General features: G+C 43.8%; 1 protein-coding gene across 8 annotated transcripts in view; it reads left to right on the forward strand.

Annotated features, from left to right (window-relative positions):
* The window catches only part of sec16a (SEC16 homolog A, endoplasmic reticulum export factor), a 91,187-nt gene that overhangs the window by 17,526 nt on the left and 61,158 nt on the right, over positions 1-12,503 (forward strand). For all 8 annotated transcript variants that reach the window (XM_020044755.3, XM_010864551.4, XM_010864553.4 and 5 more), the window contains one exon: positions 9,967-10,209. In XM_020044755.3, coding sequence (XP_019900314.2) covers positions 9,967-10,209 — 243 coding nt within the window. The remainder of the gene's footprint in view (positions 1-9,966; positions 10,210-12,503) is intronic.

Here is a 12,503-nt window from a genome sequence, read left to right on the forward strand (position 1 = left end):
GACTTTGTCACAACGTATTTCGGAATTATAACGAGGTCTTTTAGCTTTCGTAACGTTAGACATTATTTATCCGACTAGAGTTAGGGTAGGTTAGAGCAGAGCTGGCCACCCGGATCCCGAAACACTACGGACTTTGTGATTGGTAGATAGGTGGAGGGTGGCACATCAGGCCAAAACACGTCAGTTGAGGGCTGCAACTCTCACTTTTAAATGACAATATCCTGGCCAGACTACTGTTGTCAGTGATATAAGTATTTGAAATGAACATGATTTCTTAATGTCTAGTGACACATCAGGGCCATTTTATGATTTATTGAAATAGATTTCTTACATACGGTTCCTTTAAAGAACCAAGTCATTAAAATGATCCATCCATCCATCATCTTCCGCTTATCCGGGGCCGGGTTGCGGGGGCAGACGTCTAAGCAGGGATGCCCAGACTTTCCTCTCCCCAGACACTTCCTCCAGGTCAACATCATCCGCAAAGAGCAGAGACGAAATCGTGTGGTCCCCAAACCTGACACCCTCCAGCCCCTGGCTGCGCCTAGAAATTCTGTCCATAAAAATTACGAACAGAACCGGTGACAAAGGGCTGCCCTGCCGGAGTCCAACATGCACAGGGAACAAGTCTGACTTACTGCCGGCAATGCGGACCAAGCTCCTGCTTCGGTCGTACAGGGACCTGACAGCCCTTAGGAAAGGACCCAGGACCCCATATTCCCGAAGCACCCTCCACAGGATGCTGTGAGGGACACAGTCGAATGCCTTCTCCAAATCCACAAAACACATGTGGATTGGTTGGGCAAACTCCCATGAACCCTCCATCACCCTGTAGAGGGTATAGAGCTGGTCCAGTGTTCCACGGCCTGGACGAAAACCACACTGTTCCTCCTGAATCCGAGCTTCTACTATCGGCCGTATTCTCCTCTCCAGAACCCTGGCATAGACTTTCCCGGGGAGGCTGAGAAGTGTGATCCCCCTATAGTTGGAACACACCCTCCGGTCCCCCTTCTTAAAAAGAGGGACCACCACCCCGGTCTGCCATCCCAGAGGCACTGTCCCCGACTGCCACGCGATGTTGCACAGGCGTGTCAGCCAAGACAGCCCCACAACATCCAGAGACTTGAGGTACTCAGGGCGGATCTCATCCACCCCCGGTGCCTTGCCACCGAGGAGTTTCTTGACCACCTCTGTGACTTCAGCCCGGGTGATGGACGAGTCCATCTCTGAGCCTTCATCCTCTGCTTCCTCAATGGAAGACGTGACTGCGGGATTGAGGAGATCCTCGAAGTACTCCTTCCACCGCCCGACGACATCCCCAGTTGAGGTCAACAGCTGCCCACCTCTACTGTAAACAGCGTTGGTAGGGCACTGTTTCCCTCTCCTGAGGCGCCGGATGGTTTGCCAGAATCTCTTCGAGGCCAGCCGATAGTCCTTCTCCATGGCCTCACCGAACTCCTCCCAGGCCTGAGTTTTTGCCTCCACAACCACCCGGGTTGCAGTCCGCTTGGCCTGTCGGTACCCGTCTGCTGCCTCAGGAGTCCCACAAGCCAACCAGGCCTGATAGGACTCCTTCAGCTTGACAGCATCCCTTACTTCCGGTGTCCACCACCGGGTTCGGGCACCGGAGACCTTACGGCCACCGCTCCGAGCGGCCGCTTCGACAATGGTGGTGGAGAACATGGTCCACTCGGACTCAATATCTCCAGCCTCCCTCGGGATCCAGTCGAAGCTCTGCCGGAGGTGGGAGTTAAAAATCAGGAGACTCGGCCAGACGTTCCCAGCAGACCCTTACAGTACGCTTGGGCCTGCCGAGTCTGTCCAGCTTCCTCCCCCGCCATCGGATCCAACTAACCACCAGGTGGTGATCAGTTGACAGCTCCGCCCCTCTCTTCACCCAAGTGTCCAAGACATACGGCCGCAGGTCAGATGAAACGATAAAGTTGATCATCGACCTGCGGCCTAGGGTGTCTGGTGCCACGTGCACTGATGGACACCCTTATGCTCGAACATGGTGTTCGTTATGGACAAACTCTGACTAGCACAGAAGTCCAATAATTGAACACCACTCGGGTTCAGATCAGGGGGGCCGTTCCTCCCAATCACGCCCCTCCAGGTGTCACTGTTGTTGCCCACGTGGGCGTTGAAGTCCCCCAGTAGAACGATAGAGTCCCCAGTCGGAGCACTTTCCAGCACCCCTCCCAGAGACTCCAAGAAGGTCGGGTACTCTGCACTGCCGTTCGGCCCTGTGGAATCTGAGCATTAACAATTACAATATGAATGTACATTTCATTGGAAGTGAATGTGCCTAGATAATGAGAACAACAGAAACCTTTCTGTTTAGATTATCTCTCTAACAGAAACCTCTCTGTTTATCTCTCTGTAGGAATGTTTACGGTAGTCATATGGCATGGGGGGTTGACTTCTAAAGACATGGTCTTAGTTAGAAACGCCCTTAATGTATAGGCTAGCTGGTAACCAACATTACAGTGAGAAGATAATGGAACGTTCACCGAATGACATCTGTGCTGCAATTTTCCAATAAACTTGAGCGAGCTTCTCCCTCGATTTGATACGGGTTCTACATTATTTGACCACTATACGAAACCGCCGATTTCTAACAGCCGTAGGCACAAACAACATTGAGAGACCTATCCCCAACACGTAGGCGCAGGGAAACGACCCTCTCGTTCACCGGGGTAAACTCCAACACATGGCGGCAGAGCTGGGGAGCTATAAGCAAACCCACACCAGCCCGCCGCCTCTCACCATGGGCAACTCCAGAGTGGTGAAGAGTCCATCCTCTCTCAAGGAGTGTGGTTCCAGAGCCCAAGCCGTGCGTAGAGGTGATCCCGACTACCTCTAGTCGGAACCTCTCAACCTCTCGCACGATCTCAGGCTCCTTCCCTGCCAGCGAGGTGACATTCCACGTCCCAAGAGCTAGTTTCCGTGTCCAGGGATCGGGTTGTCTAGCCCCCTGCCTTTCTACTGCCACCCGATCCTCTCTGTCGCACCTTCGGGCTGAGCCCGGCCGGGCCCCATGGGGAAAGGCCCTGCCACCAGGCACTCGCGTACGAGCCCCAACCCCGGGCCTTTCTCCAGGGTGGGGCCCCGGCTGCGCCATACCGGGCGACGTCACAGAAAATGATAATTAAAATGATCCAGTTTTCACATTACTAGAACGTGGTATTCCTAGCTTGCAAAAATGGCGTTTGTCTTGCCTTGCATGCAATTCACATTTAAACACAGTAAAGAACAGTCCACCATGAAGTGATTAAAGTCAAGTCTATAGGCCAGTAGTTGAGCCGGTACCAGTTCGGGGCAAAAGTGATGGTAAGCAATGGCCAGGGACGGCTGTTTCTGTGTTTTCTGTACATGTCTACACAAAGGTCCTTTACACAAGCAATAGAGCTAAAGTAATTTTTTTTTATTCATAGCCATAGCCTCCTGCGGCCCACCAGCAGCAAAAGCCGGCGGGCCGCAATCGATTGATCACTGGGTTGTTAACACAAATACTCAAACAGTAAATAATGTGGTGCAACTCCATATATCAAGAGGTTCAGTTGATTATTTGACCAAACATTATAATGAGGAAGTGTGTGATCAAAGCGACTTTACACCCAGCCTATTTGATACGGTGGACCAAACCTGCCAAAATTGGAAATAAGTCAGTGAATAAATAAATGTATCAATAAATATATTCATACATATAACATATAATATATTACATATTTCTCTTTTTATTTCACTTTTTATTTATTTATTTTTGTATTTCCTTTTATGTTTCTTAACTTTTACCTTTCCAAACATAATACCTTATCACCCACACTTCCCACTGAGATTTATAACTGGATGTCTTACATATGGAAAAAAGTGAAGGCGTTCCTCTATGAACTGACAGTCACATTATTAAAAACCTAACTGGATTAAATCTTATTCTCAAGATTAATGCCGATTTGTGTCTTATACTAGACTGATGCATAGATATTAAGCTATATAATATTTGGAATTCAATTATTAAACAGCAACAATCCCAGATACAGTTGTGCTCAAAAGTTTGCATACCCTTGGAGAATTGGTAATAAATGTACCATTTGTAAAGAAAACATGAGTGAGCCGTCAAAATACATGTATTTTATTTCTTATGGGATTCACATTCAACTGTAGGTCATAACAGAACTGTAGGTCATAAAACAAAACATGGCAACAAAGAAAAAATTAGAGCCCCCTCCCAATCATCAGTGAGCCCCCACCATGCTTCATAGTGGGGATGGTATTCTATTCACTATAGGCGTTCTTGATCCCTCTCCATACATAACTCTTGTTGTTATGACCATAAAGCTCAATTTTGGTCTCGTTACTCCAAATTACAGTGGGCCTGAAGATGCAAGGCGTGTCAAGGTGGTGTTGGGCATATTGTAACTGGGCTTTTTTTGTGGCATAGCGCTGTAAAGGCTTTTTTCTGGCAACTCGACCATGCAGCTCATTTTGGTTCAAGTATTGTCGTATTGTGGTCCTTGAAACAACCACACCGTCTTTTCTAGAGCAGCCTGTATTTCTCCCAAGGTTACTTGTGGGTTTTTCTTTGTATCCCTAACAATTCGTCTGGCAGTTTTGGCAGAAATCTTTCTTGGTCTACCTGAACTTGGCTTGGTATCCAGAAATCCCTGTATTTTCTGCTTTTTAATAAGTGATTGAACAGTACTGACTGGCATTTGCAAGGCTTTAGATATCTTTTTATAACCATTTCCTTGTTATGCAGGTTTTTTGACAGTTCTTTTCTGCTCCCGATGGCTCCGTATCTAGCTTGCTCACTGCATCCATGTGGGAGCTAACAAACCCATTGACTATTTATACACAGACACTAATTGCAATTTAAAAAATCATTTTTACCTGTCTATGTCACCTTGTGTGTCTGTCACAAGGCCAAACATTCAAGGGTATGTATACTTTTGATCAGGGCCATTTGGGTGATTTGTTATGATTTAAAAAGGAGACAACTATGTGATGATGAATGGCTTCATATGATCACTATTTTCTTAAATAAGACAGTTTTGTTGCGTGATCAGTCATTTTCAAAATCAATGCCAAAATGTCACTTTCTGCCAGAGTATGCCAACTTATGAGTACAACTGTACCTTTGTACCATATCAGGCTATTCACTGTATTTGAACTGCTTAACCGTTTGACGCGTACGGTCACACCAGTGTGATCAGGCTAGAGTGGTCCCTGAAGCGTACGATCACACTGGTGTGATTAGAACGTCGTCTTTAGAACGCCATTAGCATGCCTAGCTACAAGTAACGTAACAATGGCTGGTAAAACTGCGCTATTATTTACTCACTTCTGCCTGACGGCAGCTTGGTAAACAGTCTGTGGCATGGGTGGCTAGGATCTGTAATGATTTGTTTGCTCCTCCTCCTACACCTCTGTGTAGAGATCTTGCAGGGATGGCAGGTCAGACATTGTGAAGCTGTCTGCTGTTTTAATCACCCACTGAAGTGCTTTGCGGTCGAGGGCGGTGCTGCTGCCATACCCGGGTAGTGGCACAGCCGGTCAGGATACACTCGATAGTGCATCGGCATCGGAATAAGAGCCGTTTCATGGCCTCCTTCACCACAACGTTGGAGTGATAAGACTAGGTCAGGTCATCACTGATGTTGACCCAGAGGAACCTGATGTTGTGCCCTCTCTTCTGCAGATCCATTTATGTGTATGGGGGTGTGGTCTTCCCGCCGCTGCTTCCTGTGATCAAAAATCATCTCCTTTGTTTTACTGATATTAGTTGTTTCTCAATGTCAAGGATCCTTCCTTGGTAGGACTAGTCCTTCCAAGGAAGGATCCTTCAGAGGCTAGGACAGGCTCCTCCTTAGCATTCGAAGAACACGTACAATGGAACAGGCTAGCAAGTGCACGTCATTGCGTGCTTGCGTCATTGAAAATGTTTCGCCTTCTCTTCCGCGCTACATTTCAAAACACTGGACGAAATCGAGTTGGAACTGTAAACGGTGCTCTTCAATTTTTTGTTGCGATGGAGGAGGTGAATCAGTGTCAGTCTGCTTGCAGGAGGAGAATACTCTGTCGACAACTTTGCCCGCAACGTTCGAAGGTAGGTAACGTTACCGACACTAATAAGCTATAATATAAGCAATGGTCGTTTTGTGTTATTAATTTAATGTCAATAAAGTAAACCCTCGTGGGAGTTAATGTTTGTAGTTTTCATAACACTTACCGGTAAGGAGAATTGCATTAATTAATCTTAATTACATTAAGCTTTCAGTAGCTAACCGTTTACATTAGCTTGTAGTTTACTGCATGTATGTAACGTTAGCTCATTGTCCAGTAGCTTCTAGCTTTCAGACAAATGAGGTGCAAAACATGAACAACAAGGTAAATGCTACCTGCTAATAAAGGTTGCCACAGGCAGTATGATAGGCAGTAAACTGCAAGTGAGAAAGGTTAAATAGTACTGTAAACGCACAAGCTACAACCAACATAGGAAAAGTCATAATAACACCATTGATAAACACCCACTAACACAGTAAAAGGTAGGTGTAAGTGTCAAATGGTCAGCAGTTGTCAGTTAAGACCATGATGAAGAAATTACCATTATGTTACAGCATGTGTAAATATATACAATTGTTATCTTACCAGAACAGGTTGGATAATTAGACTAACCTAAAGCTTTCTCCTTCTGTCTACAGTCTGGAAGCATCCCCATCATCGGCAGCTGATTGCCGCTTCTTGTTAAATATACTTGTGTACAGCTTATAGTCATGTTTGAATAAATGTTATAATAAAGATGTTTCATTAATGTCTTTTTAGAGCTTGTATACCTAACAAGTTATTAAAACAGGTACAATCTTAATAATTATTCAGCTACAAGTTTCCTATGTGCAGATCACAATTTGATGGAAAAATACACATTGAACAACAGTTTATATAATATACACACCCAAAAAATTTATTACACAGACAAACCAGTTAATTTCATGCATTTATTTTTAGAATGTCAATCTCAAATATAGCAAATAATCTATTCAACATCTGTCTCCCTGCTTGTCTTTGGCTTTCCCATCCCCGGTGACAGTCTACGTTTGTTCCTTAGTCCCTGTTAAGAGATCAAACACAAGAAAAATATGTTTACAGTTATGAATGCTATAACGAAACGTTACAGAACATTATACTTGTAACATGGGAAACTACACATACATTTTAGCTTTCATTTAACGTTGCTAGTGAAGTTAACAAGGTGCAGCGTTACCTACCATCCTGAAGCTACAACTGATAAACACAACATTTTCAAAATATCTGCTAACGTGACGTGCCGTGACATTAACGGCTTATAAAAAGAGATGAAAATGCCACTGGACATTAAACTTTACAAACACAAATGGTAAAAAAGACGCCAAGCTAGCTAACAGCCTAATGTTAAAAGATAGGTTCAGTTAGCTAACGTTATATATCTACCTAATTATGATAGCTATTTGTACCAGCATTAAAGCGTTATGCTTTACATTGATTTAACACATTAACGGTGATAACAAATGTACAGCAAACACTAAAGATACTTACATTTAAATTATTATTTCGCCGTCAGCGATGCCGCTCCAACTCCCCGCTTAGTTCCGCCATTTAATTTATTTTTACAAGCTGGCAAAAGCTGTGCGCGTTGGATTGTGGGTGATTTGGGGCCGCAAAGGATGCACTTATGCATCCTTCGCCGTCTATGGGAAATTCTCCGAACGAAGGACTCAGTCCTTGGTAGGATTCGGAGGATCCTCGACATTGGAACGGTCCTTCGACGGACATCGATGACGTAGCATTCTTCAAATTCTGGCTTCGAAGGATCCTTCCTTGACATTGAGAAACACCTATTGACCAGGAGGTTGTTATCCTGACACCACGTAGTCAGTGACCTTACCCTGTCTCTATTGGCTGACTCGTATTTGTCAGAGATCAGGCCTATAATGGTGGTGTCGTCAGCAAACTTAACGATGGTGTTGGAGATGTTAGTTGCTGTCATGGGTGAAGAGAGAGTACAGGAGCGGGCTCAACACACAGCCCTGGGGGGAATTAGTACTGAGAGTCAGTGCGGAGGAGGTGGTGTTGCCCATCCGCGCCACCTGGGGTCAGCGCGTCAGGAAGTTCAGGGTCCATGTGCACATAGTGGGGTTGAAACCCAGATCCCTGAGCTTAACCGTCAGCTTGTGAGGCACAATGGTGTTGAAGGCGGCGCTATAGTCCATGAACAGCTTTCTCGCATATGTGTTCCTTTTGTCCTGATGAGAGAGTGCAGAGTGGAGGGTCAGAGTGATGGCATCCTCTGTGGATCTGTTTTGTCAGAGTTGAATGCTGCAGTCCGTGCCTTCAGCATGGCACAGATACCACTGTTGACCCACGATTTTTGGATATAAAACGTTTATACAACCCTGTTAAAATGCCAGGTTCTTGTGATGTTAAAGAATGAGACAAATAAATCATGTTAGAAACTTTTCCTCCTTTATTGCGTCTTATAATGTGAACAATTCAATTGAAAAACAAACTGAAATCTTTGAAGGGGGAAAAATGAAAAGTTCCTTGTTGCGTAAGTGTACACACCCTCTTATAACTGGGGATGTGGCTCAGAATTAACCAATCACGTTCAAACTCATGTTAAATAGAAGTCATTACACACCTGCCACCATTTAAAGTGACTGATTAATCACACAGTTTTCTTAGTTGCCATGGTTAAAGCCATGGTTCACAGAGCGCTTCCAAAGCATCAGAGAGATCTCATTGTTGAAAGATATCAGTCAGGCGAAGGGTACAAAAGAATGTCCAAAGCATGAGATATATCATGGAACACAGTGAAGACAGTCATCATCAAGTGGAGAAAATATAGCACAACAAAGACATTACCAAGAACAGGATGTCCCTCCAAAACGTATGAAAACACGAGAAGAAAACTGGTCAGGGAGGCTTCCGAGAGACCTACAGCAACATTAAAGGAACTGCAGGAATTTCTGGCAAGTACAGGCTGTGTGCCACATGTGACAACAATCTCCTGTATTTTTCATATAAATGGGGTAGGGTGGCATGACGGAAGCCTTTTCTAACTGAGAAAATCATGCAGGCCTGGCTGAAGTTTGCAAAAACAAAAGCATGTGGGGAAAATGTGTTATGGTCTGATGAAACCAAGGTTGAACTTTGTGGCTTTAAATTCTAAAAGGTATGTTTGGCGCAAAAACGACACCACATCACCCAAAGAACACCATACCCCCAATGAAGCATGGTGGTGGCAGCATAATGGTTTGGTGATGCTTTTCTTCACCTGGAACCGGGGCCTTAGTCAGGGTGGAGGGAATTATGAACAGTTCCAAATACCAGACAATTTTGGCACAAAACCTTCAGGCATGCGTTAGGATGCTGAAGATGAAGTGGAAGTTCACCTTTCAGCACGACAATAACCCAAAGCACACATCCAAATCCACAGAAGCATGGCTTCACCAGAAGAAGATTAACATTTTGGAATGGGCCAGCCAGAGCCCAGACCTGAATCCAATTGAACATCTGTGGGGTTATCTGAAGAGGGCTGTGTACAAGAGATGTTCTCCCAATCTGACATATTTGGAGCACTTTTGCAAAGAAGAGTGGGCAAATATTGCCACGTCAAGATGTGCCATGCTTATAGACTCCTACCCAAAAAGACTGAGCGCTGTAATAAAATCAAAAGGTGCTTCAACTAAGTATTAGTTTGTTTTTCAATTCAATTGTTCATGTTTTATGTCACATTAAATGTGGGAAAAGTACTGACATTATTTATCTTTGCCTCATTCTTTTACATCACAAGAACCTGGCTTCTGAACAGGGGTGTTAAGAAGTTTTATATCTACTGTATAAGCCATTTTGTTAATTGTTCAAAATGTTTGGTGTCTTAAACTGACATTTGTATTATCCCCAATGTCTTTCTTTCCCTCTCATTAGACTGTGGTAGGGACAGACCTAGCTGATCTGCTTCTGAAGGAGCATCGCTCAGTGTGGTTGCCAGGCAAATCACCTAACGAGGCAAATCTGATTGACTTCAACAATGAGCCACTGGCACGGGCCGAAGAGGAACCAGGGGCCGGACCACTGTCCCTTCTATCAGACACCTTCATGACTGTTCCAGAGAACGTAGGCAAGGAAACTGAGCGCTTCAGGGAACTTCTTCTTTTTGGCCGCAAGAAAGTAAGAATGCCATCGAACTTGAACTCTCCGGTATATGTTAACTGGGGACTAGGAGACAATGTCTGTTTTTGCTAGACAAGATGAAACATTTATTTTTTCATAGGAATTTTCTTTTGACAACTGAATTCATAATAGAATTGTGATTTGAACATGTGCGATTTCTAAACTGCAGAAAGCTGCAATTTGGCATTTTATATCTGGATCTTTTTTGGATTGTATACTGCAATTTTGATCTTTTTATTTCCACACACAATCAAAATAACACTACTGGTGAGTTATCCTCGCTATATTGATTTGTATTTGTATACAATTTATTAGGACTTGGTTTTAGAATCCCTATGCCTACTTATAAATAATAATTCAGATTATTCTTGAAAAGGTTGGTGCCTGGAAAGGGAACCACATGATCCTGTCAGTCAAAACATATCAACAAGTGCTCCAACTCCACGTCTTCCCTTGTGTTCTGTTATTTTAGGACAACAAATGACCAGCTGTAACCCTCAATTTGGGCAATCAGAATATACTATTTATTGTTAGGCGGTAGTTGGAACAACACGCAACACAACAAACTTATCTCAATGCATGAGATTTGGAAAGTCAACAGTCCATTCCAACTGGTTGAACAAAATCAAAACCAGGAAGAAATGTCATGAAATAATGTATAATTATGTAAGAAGTAATATTTGTAAATTTTTCTTTGAGAAAAGCTTGAATTAAGGCTTCATATTTAGCCTTTTTTATATATATATATACACAGGTGCTGGTCATTAAATTAGAATATCATCAAAAAGTTTCAAAAAGTGAAACTTGTATAATGTATACATTCATTCCACACAGACTGATATATTCCAAGTGTTTATTCCTTTTAATTTTGATGATTATAACTGACAACTAATGAAAATCCCAAATTCAGTATCTCAGAACATTAGAATATGGTGAAAAGGTTATATATTGAAGACACCTGGTGCCACACTCTAATCAGCTAATTAACCCAAAACACCTGCAAAGGCCTTTAAATGGTCTCTCAGTCTAGTTCTGTAGGCAACACAATCATGGGGAAGACCGCTGAATTGACAGCTGTCCAAAAGACGACCATTGACACCTTGCACAAGGAGGGCAAGACACAAAAGGTCATAGTTAAAGAGGCTGGCTGTTCACAGAGCTCTGTGTCCAAGCACATTAATAGAGAGGCGAAGGGACGGGAAAGATGTGGTCGAAAAAGGTGTACAAGCAATAGGGATAACCGCACCCTGGAGAGGATTGTGAAACAAAACCCATTCAAAAATGTGGGGGAGATTCACAAAGAGTGAACTGCAGCTGGAGTCAGTGCTTCAAGAACCACCACGCACAGACGTATGCAAGACATGGGTTTCAGCGGATCGCATTCCTTGTGTCAAGCCACTCTTGAATAAAACACAGCGTCAGAAGCGTCTCGCCTGGGCTAAAGACAAAAAGGACTGGACTGCTGTTGAGTTATGTTCTCTGACGAAAATGCATTTTGCATTTCCTTTGGAAATCAAGGTCCCAGAGTCTGGAGGAAGAGAGGAAAGGCACAGAATCCATGTTGCTTGAAGTCCAGTGTAAAGTTTCCACAGTCAGTGATGGTTTGGGGTGCCATGTCATCTGCTGGTGTTGGTCCACTGTGTTTTCTGAGGTCCAAGGTCAACGCAGCAGTCTACCAGAAGGTTTTAGAGCACTTCATGCTTCCTGCTGCTGACCAACTTTATGGAGATGCAGATTTCATTTTCCAACAGGACTTGGCACCTGCACACAGTGCCAAAGCTACCAATACCTGGTTTAAGGACCATGGTATCCCTGTTCTTATTTGGCCAGCAAACTCGCCTGACCTTAACCCTATAGAAAATCTATGGGGTATTGTGAGGAGGATGATGCGATACGCCAGACCCAACAATGCAGAAGAGCTGACTGCCACTATCAGAGCAACCTGGGCTCTCATAACACCTGAGCAGTGCCACAGACTGATCGACTCCATGCCACGCCGCATTGCTGCAGTAATTCAGGCAAAAGGAGCCCCAACTAAGTATTGAGTGCTGTACATGCTCATAATTTTCCATGTTCATACTTTTCAGTTGGCCAATATTTCTAAAAAAACTTTTTTTGTATTGGTCTTAAGTAATATTCTAATTTTCTGAGATGCTGAATTTGGGATTTTCATTAGTTGTCAGTTATAATCATCACAATTAAAATATATCAGTCTCTGTGTAATGAATGAATATAATATACAAGTTTCACTTTTTGAACTTTTTGATGATATTAAAATGTTATGACGTTTG

The sequence above is a fragment of the Esox lucius genome, chromosome 14 (assembly GCF_011004845.1).
Source record: "Esox lucius isolate fEsoLuc1 chromosome 14, fEsoLuc1.pri, whole genome shotgun sequence".
Lineage (NCBI taxonomy): Eukaryota > Metazoa > Chordata > Actinopteri > Esociformes > Esocidae > Esox > Esox lucius.